This window comes from Myotis davidii, unplaced genomic scaffold, assembly GCF_000327345.1.
Source record: "Myotis davidii unplaced genomic scaffold, ASM32734v1 scaffold94, whole genome shotgun sequence".
Classification (NCBI taxonomy): domain Eukaryota; kingdom Metazoa; phylum Chordata; class Mammalia; order Chiroptera; family Vespertilionidae; genus Myotis; species Myotis davidii.
Genome location: NW_006285313.1, coordinates 875763 through 884601, shown reverse-complemented (window position 1 = coordinate 884601; position 8839 = coordinate 875763). Strand labels below are relative to the sequence as shown.

The following is an 8839-nucleotide window of genomic DNA, read 5'->3' as shown; positions in this document are numbered from 1 at the left end:
GATTGCTCACTATGATGTGCGCTGACCACCAGGTGGCAGCGTGGAACACTGCGGGCGACCAGCGGCAGTGGGGTGCTGAGGGAGTGAGGGAAGGAGGAGGTAGGGAGGCCATGAGGTGGGGAACCACGTGGTAGCATTCCGTTGGTGGCGAGGGAAGGAGGAAGGAGGTGGGGAGGCTGGGAAGCGGGGAACCTGACCAGCCCTGATTGCGGGCCAGGCCTAGGGACCCTACCCATGCACAAATTTCGTGCACCAGGTCTCTGGTATATCTATAATATTCAACTAAGCTGTTAAAACACACACACACACACACACACACACACACACACACATGCAAAAATGGGGCAAATGCAATACCTGATGATAACTATCAGTGTATGTTTGCCTTCTGGTGTGTATATACGTTTTAAATATCCTATATAATAAAAGACTAATATGCAGATCAACTGAAAGGCAGAACACTAGTGGAATGACCAGTCACTATGACATGCACTGACCACCAGGAGGCAGACTTTCAATGCAGGAGCTGCCCACAGCCTGCAGGCCCCAAGCCAGCCAAGGCGGGTGCCAGCGGGGGCCCCTCCAATTGCTCCACTAGTCGCCCCGCAGAGAGAGGTGACCAGCGGAGGCGGGGCCGGGGCCGGCAAGTGGGTGGCGCCAGGCTGGCCAAGGCAGGTGCCAGTGGGGGCCCCCTGATCACCCCACAAGTCACCCCACAGATTGGCCCTGATTGCCAGCCAGGCCTAGGGACCCTATCCATGCACGAATTTCATGCATCGGACCTCTTGTTCTATAATGATTAATAAAGCAATAACTTCACTTATTTGAAGAGGGGAAAGACCACATCTTTTTAGACCTGTGGGACTAGTAATGAAATTCTTCCCCTACCCTGTATTCTATAATGTGGCCCAGAAAAATTTTATTAAAAACACATGTTTAAAAAGAAATGTCATCAGGAAACCTGTTATCTTTGGACTCCTTCATCCAGAAGCTCTGCGATTCTACTTGGTCTAATCACACTCATCTGTACTAAAGGTTTCATAAAACAAACACACTGTTAATGGGCTACTTTTAGAGTAATCTTCATGAATCAACAGCAAGTAGCACTTGGGCAGGTGGGATATCTAGACTTTTTAAAGGTTTTTGAGATATAATTTACTAGAGGCCTGGTACACAAATTCATGCACAGGTGGGGCCCCTCTGGGTGGCCTACCAGGATTGGGCCAAAACCTGCAGTCCAACACTGCCTGCAGCTCTTCTCTGCCACTCCTGCTCATCCCGGCCCCACTGTGCCTGCCACGGGCTTGCGCCTAATTAGTTCCAATCAGGAGAGGCTCACGCCGATGCAGCAGCAGTTGACAGCCATGAGCCCTGCGTCTGGTGACCTCCCGAGGGGAGTGGCCTGTGGGATCAGACTGAAAACGGCTCTCTGACATCCCCCGAGGGGTCCTGGATTGCAAGAGGGTGCAGACCAGGCCAAGGGAACCCACCAGTGCACGATCGGGCCGGGGAGGGACCGTGGGAGGGCTCCAGGGAGTGTCCTGCCCACCTCGCTCAGACCCGATTGGCCAGATCCCAGCAGCAAGCTAACCTACCAGTCGGAGCATCTGCCCCCTGGTGATCAGTGTATGTCATGTCGACTGGTCGATTGTCTGCCCTCTGATGGTCAGTGTACATCATAGCACGCGGTTGAGTGGCCTTAGCATATCATTAGCATATTACTCTTTGATTGGTTGAACAGTCGACCGGACACTTAGCATATTAGGCTTTTATTATATAGGATAATACCATAAAATTACCTGTTTTAAGTTTATGTTCAATGACTTTAGTAAATTTACAATTAGGCAGCTATTATCATAAATTTGTTTAAAAACTATATGTATATGTATATGTAAAATTACATATATATATATAGCCATTGAATTATGACTATTTTTCCTTCTTAATCTCTTTAAAGAATATGCCTATTTAAGCAAAAATTTTAACTGTCTTGCAGTGTTCATAACATGTAGATTCTGTAATATTCGATACTATAACAAAGAACATGGAAAGAGGATAAATTGGCCTGTAGAGTTTCAAGGTGTCTACATTTAATTTTAAGTGATACAGTTTAATTTTATGGAGCCTCAAAATTTAAGGATTTCTATCATAATTCTTATTAGAAGTCACTAAAAATAAGACAAAATCATAAAGTGAAAAGGCCAATAGATATATTAAAATGGAATTTGGTGTTTCAAAAACCCAAAAGAAGGTAGGAAAAGACAACAAGAGGAACAAAAACAGAGGAACAAACAGAAAACAAATCATAAAATGGTAGAGCTAAATTTAACCATATTAATAACAAAATTTAAATGTTAATGGACTGTACATTTCTATTCAAAGGCAGAGATAGATTATCAGAACGGATAAAAGAGTAAGACCTAGCTACACGCTGCCTAAGAGAGACAGACTTTCACAATACAGACAGACTGAAAGCGACATACCATGAGATCAGGAAGCATTAGGCTGGATTGGCCCTGCCAACATTAGATAAAACAGATATCAAGACAAAGAGTATTATCAGAGAAAAAGAGTAACTTGTCATGATGATGAAAGGGTCAGTTCTTCAGGAAGATGTAACAGGCATTCACATGTATTTGCTTATGATAAGACTCAAAATATCTGAAGAAAAATGGACAGAATTAAAGGGGGTGTGGATAATCCAATAATCATACCTGGAAAGTTAATATCTCTTTCTCAGTAGTTGATAGAATGCACACAAGTCAGTAAAAATCATAAGTTACCTGGACACGTAATTAATATTTAATAGAACACTACACCCCAAAGTATAGAAAAATCTAGTTTGGACAAGAAAGAGGCTCATTGAAATAATTTTTTTATCACTGATAAAGTTAGGATCAGAGGATGAAATACCTGGAAAAATAATACTCACACATTGTTTTTGCAGCGTGAACAAGAAGAAACAGAAACGCCATTGTTTGGCTGAGAGAGTGATCTGGATCATCAAAAGCCAGAACTACCCTTTTACAGAGAAAACCAAGGTCCAGATTAATTCATTCGCTTGCCCAAGGGCACAGCGCTAATAAACAACAGAGCTTGGACCAGAATCCCAGTTTCCTAAGGCCCAGCTCAGTGCCCTTTTCACGACGGTGTTCTGTATATTAGAGTTGCTGTGTTTCTCTTTGGAGAAAAAAATGCAAGACCAAGGCAGAAATGAGTCTTTGAGGGAAACCGCTTGATACCTTGGGAGCTGGTCAGCTTTTGCCTAAGACCCGCTGCTATTTTGGGATCTCAGTTTGCTCAGAACTAAATACTGCCAACCATACAAGTAAAACAGCAAAGCTATTATTTAAGCCGCCTAGATCTGCTTGCAAGGGCAAATGATCAGTTTGCCTTTGTTGGGCAGTTTGAACACAGGATTGGGTTAGCCCTTGTCCTAGCCCCTAGACATCTGCTGATTTGTCTCTTGTTAACAGTAAACACACACCTTGCTCTCAGGTTGGGAAAGGAAGTCTAAACCGGTTTCTTCCGATGCCAATTTCTAATGCTGTTTCTTTCTCTTTCTTTCAGGGTGACGAGGAAGGACTCAGGTAAGATCACATTATTGCTGCTTGTCTGTTCTCAGAATTGAAGTAGAGTGACATTGTGGCCTTCTAATGCCCCGTGAGATATGGGCAGCCAAGGAACAGCACAGAAAGGGGATCTCCATCCTAAGCCAGGGCTTTGAAGATCTTATTTTGTCAGATTCCCATCTCCCTCTCATCCATGCCTTTTCCTGCCTGTAACCTTCAGATAAAGGTAGACTTTAAAGTATGTGATGGCACTAACTTTGCTCTATTCTTTTGTACGTTCCAAGTATCTGTTCAGAAGAGGGACACTGTATTTGAATGGTAATTAGGCTCCCAGGTGGACTGACTAGATAAGTTTTTGCATTGTTCCCTCTTGATTGGAATTGGGTAACTTTTTTTTAATGCGCTCTGGACCCATTATTATTTATTTCTGACCTATGATATCTTTGTGGCCAATGCAAGACGCCTACACAATGAGTCCTAGATCACAGGAACACAAAATTTTGTTTAGGGAAAAAGTGTTCCTTTGTGCTTCTGTATCACCACATGAAATTTAAAAGTGAATTTCATTTTGGCCTCAGCCTCCCAGTGAGCCTGGAGTTGGTGTACTTACCATCCCTGTCATTCTGCTCAGGTGGTGAGCACAGGCTCTCGGAAATGCAGTAGCTGTGCCATCAAGACAGTTGAGGGGCAAGAGTAAAATACAGTGTTCAGATGGTCCCCTCTGCTCCGCAGGATCAAGGACTGCTGAGGCCACGAGGTATTAGAAAGGTCACCCAGGCCACTGCTGTTCAGAACTTTAGTTGTAGCAGAGGCACCCTTTTTTTCAAGCGGGCTTTAAGTGGAACTCCAATGCATAACAACAATTCTTGTCTGGTTAAAGTTGGGGCCCACATCTGCTGGTGAGCCTCCTCTCTTCCTTACAATAGACCACAAGGGACTTCTGCAGAAACCTAGGTTCCCTCAGAACTCAGTTTGAAAATCACTAATGTAGTTTAGGTTTCTCACTGAAAGAAGCTAAATGAATTGTCCAAGGTTACTTTACTGGGGAGCCAGGATTCAGCCCTTCTTTGTTTGGCTTTACTTGCAAACCAACAAGTACAGTCCTTTATTTCCCCTTTCCTGAGCCCCACATCCTGAGCCTCTTTCTTCGTGTCGAGTACTGTTCCCACATCTACATCTCCTGGTTCTTCCCTCCCTTGGGAACTGTGGTTCTCAGTCTAGATCTAGCTCCTTGTCTACTATGGCAAAGCCACGGGTGCCCTGCTTTAAGCCTACAGAGCCTCAAGGAATCCCTTCCAACTTCATCTTCCAGCCATTCTCAGGAACACACCCCTCCCTCCCTCCCTCCCTCCCTTCTCTCTTTTCCTCCCTCCCTTTTTTTTCTTATGACCCTACTCTATGTGAGACACTGTGCTATATCCTGGATAACTGGATATATAATGGTAACTACAACAGACATAGTTCCTAATCTTGTGGATCCTAAATCTAGTGGGAGAGATGAGCATATAACCAGGCACCTATATGGGTGTGGGGAAAGTGCTATGATAAGGGAAGTTTTGGCTACTTTAATAAGGGGTCCTGCCCTAGCTGGTTTGACTCAGTGGATAGAGCAGCCATGGGCAAACTACGGCCCACGGGCCAGATCCGGCCCGTTTGAAATGAATAAAACTAAAAAAAAAAAAAAAAAGACCGTACCCTTTTATGTAATGATGTTTACTTTGAATTTATATTAGTTCACACAAACACTCCATCCATGCTTTTGTTCCGGCCCTCCGGTCCAGTTTAAGAACCCGTTGTGGCCCTCGAGTCAAAAAGTTTGCCCACCCCTGGGATAGAGCGTAGGCTCTCGGACTGAAGGGTCCAGGGTTCGATTCCAGTCAAGGCACATACCTTGTTGGCAGGCTCGATTCTTGGCCCTGGTTGGAGCACATACGGGAGGCAACCAATCGATGTCTCTCTCACATCGATGTTTCCCTCTCCGTCTCTCCCCCTCCCTTCAAAAAAAAGCGGGGGGCGGGGGGGATCCTAAGTGAGTCTTGGAGGAAAAGGGGAGGCTTACCCGAAAAGGTTATATATAAACAGAGGTCTGAAAGATGAGGCAGACACAGGTGGAGCAGGGGTAGAGCTATTCTGGGGAACAACTTACGTAAAAGCTCTAGACAAGAGAACAGTGGAGGCAAGAAAGCAGAGTCCAGGTCATTTAGGGCCTTTAGGCCTCCTTAAGGTATTTGAGCCCTACCCTGCAGGCTGGGGGAAGACATTGAGGAATTTTAAGCACCAGAGCTTGGGAGACTAGCTAGACTACGCTCGTGAGGATGAAAGTCTAAATCAGTGATGGCGAACCTTTTGAGCTCGGCGTGTCAGCATTTTGAAAAACCCCAACTTAACTCTGGTGCCGTGTCACATATAGAAATTTTTTGATATTTGCAACCATAATAAAACAAAGACTTATATTTTTGATATTTATTTTATATATTTAAATGCCATTTAACAAAGAAAAATCAACCAAAAAAATGAATTCGCGTCACCTCTGACACGTGTGTCATAGGTTCACCATCACTGGCCTAAATCATCATCTTGTCTAATTATTGACTAAATTGTCAGCATTTTGCATAGATCTTTGGTTTAGACACACTCTTTACTTCATTGGCTGGCACTCCATCTCTTCTCCCAAGACTAGCTCTCTAGCTCCTTAAAATCCAGGCCAAGCAGAGCCTTAGACCTTTGTTTTCCTCCAGAATGAGAGTTCAAACAGGACCAGTAGAAAGAAGACACTTTAGAAGTGCAGTGTGCAGACTCCACAGGGTAGCAGTGGCACCTCTGTCTTTCGAGAACCTGATTAGAACGAACACTCTTGTCGGGATGGTCACATGCCAGTCTCATTGATTGGAAGGATACAGGGCCCTTATGAAGAGATTAACTCCCTTCAAAGGTACTATTCAGTGGGACAGACAGGCTTTAGAATTTAATAGCTGAATCTTCGTGTCATTTTGAGAAGATAGTCATGAAGCATGGCGTTTCTTTACTACCAACCACGATGTCAAGCTGCTTCCCCAGCCAAGCTGCCGCGGTGTCAGCGGGGATTCTGTTAAACTGGGACTTGACAGAACCGCTTTTTGGTACAATGAACACTTGAAAAGTATGTTCCAATTTGGCAGGAAGAGGAGTCAGATTTTCTTTTTAACCTTTAAATTCATACTTGTTGGTTCCATTCAGTTTGTTTGTGTTGAACTACCATTTGGCTCAATTTATTCCAATTAGCACTTCAGGGCATACTGCCTTTGATGGGAAAGTTCTCTTATTTTATGATAGACACTCTCCCTCTCAATAAGCCAAACAGTTTTGCTCCTGACGTTTCTTTACTGCCGACAGTATTAAATGAGGATGTGAAGTGTAAGGTGACAGAACGGAAGCTTGGGTCTGCCTGCACAGGGGATGGAGGAGAAATGATCTGGGGAGCCTGAGTCCCAGGTCTGCTTGGATTAGTGAGCCTGTGTGTCTTTGCCAGCATTCCTTCCCCACAGTCACATTCCCACAGTCTGCACAGAAGTTCAGGGAGCATTGGATTCCAAGCACTATTCCCGGTGGCAGGAACAAAGCAAGAGTCTTGCCCTGTTGAAATGTACTGGTCTGTAATAGATCTATGTTTTCTCTTTCCTTCTTACCAGCTGGAGTCTCCCTGCCTTCTTTCCTCTTTTTCAGTTTTGATTTCGCAAGCTGTTTGACATGAAGTGGCCAAATATCTGTACTTCTGGTCATATCTTTTTCTTGCCCTGAATTTTATTGTGTAGTTATGCTGCTAATTAACAACAGTAATGATCAGAGCTACCATTTACTGAAGGGTTACTTTCTACAGTGTTTTATATGTATTCTCATTTCATCCTCACGTAAAGCTTTTAAACAGTTGTTATCCTACTTGTAAAATGAGGCAATTAATGCTCAGAAACATTAGCTTGCCCTGCTCGGATCACACAGCTCGGAAGTGGCAGAGCTAGGACTTTAATGCAGTCTGGCTTCAGGGCTTGTGCCCTCACCCGCCATTCGGACTAGCTCCAAGAGGCCAGCACACTTCTCTGTGACCCCGAATGAAAGCCAAGAGGATTCACCCACAATCCTCAGAGGGTCCGTTTGGTCTTGCTTCTCTAACTTGGGAGATCTTACTTGCCTTGGCATTGAATCGCTGTGACCTCTGTTTTCTGTAAGCACTTCTCTTTTTAGCCTCTGGCATTATAAAGGGACATTTCTTCATTTGATCTTCGCACCGTGTCCTCTGAGGGTCAGCAGCAAAAGAGGTGCGTGTGGACTGCCTGAGGAGCGGCCAACCAAGCCCTTCCTTTGGCCCCGCAGAATAGCTGCCTGTTGCCCTTCCATGTGGTCGTCTAATCTCCAAATCCTGGATAAAGTGATATACAGTGATATCAATGGCTAGGGTTCTTGGAGAGTGTGGGGGAGCAAGAGTCCTGATATGCAGAACAGGGATATTAACCACTGTGGAGTCATCTTCTAAAAGGGTGTCTTTGAAACCCAGAGTGATTCTTTTTTCCTTTTTTTTTTCCAAGCAAAAAAGTAATTTACACTTTGGGTGGCAATTTTCTGTCTTCTCTGTGCTATAATTGGAGATCTTGTGTTTGCTCCCTCACAGATTGGCTCCTTCTCTACTCCTGCAGGGAGCCTGCTGAGAAGTAATATATATTCCAAGAGAGGGGGTGGCAATAGGGTCTGCTGCCTAGAAGGCGGTTGTGTAGTAGGAGGAAGTCAGAGGGAAGGACCCTTCAACTCCTGTGCTCAGAGGAGAAAGGAGCAAAATCAATATTAAAGTGTGATTTGCTGTTGAGATTTTCTGTGATTTTTTTTTAAAGTAAGAGACAAATGGCTTTTTAATAGTGACAGCCATACTTGGGACTTCTGTAGAATTTTTCATCTTCAGAGCTGGCTCTCAATTCAGGCAAAAAACTCCTGCTGAGATCAGTGTGAATCTGACCCGTGCTGATTCTGTGATCAAACAGGCAGCTAGTTCCAGAGGAGGAGGGGCTCACACCCACAGGCCTTTATGCTTGGTCTGCCTGTGACTGACGGTGACCTTGGGCAGGTCATCCAGCCTCTTTGCTTCTTTGTAGTCTGTTTTTATTTCCCTGCAAATATTAGTCTTTCCCCCAGTTTTTTGGGATATGGTTATATGGAGGAATATAGTCTTTTATCAAATGTGGCATAGAAAAAATCTACTTATAGATTCTATTACTTGGTAGATTTTTTAAAATCTTAATTTT

General features: G+C 44.2%; 1 protein-coding gene across 1 annotated transcript in view; it reads left to right on the top strand.

Moving 5' to 3' along the window:
• The window catches only part of TRIM44 (tripartite motif containing 44), an 85415-nt gene that overhangs the window by 40178 nt on the left and 36398 nt on the right, over positions 1–8839 (top strand). The window contains exon 4 of the mRNA XM_015559015.1: positions 3571–3590. Within this exon, the coding sequence (XP_015414501.1) occupies positions 3571–3590 (20 nt within the window). The remainder of the gene's footprint in view (positions 1–3570; positions 3591–8839) is intronic.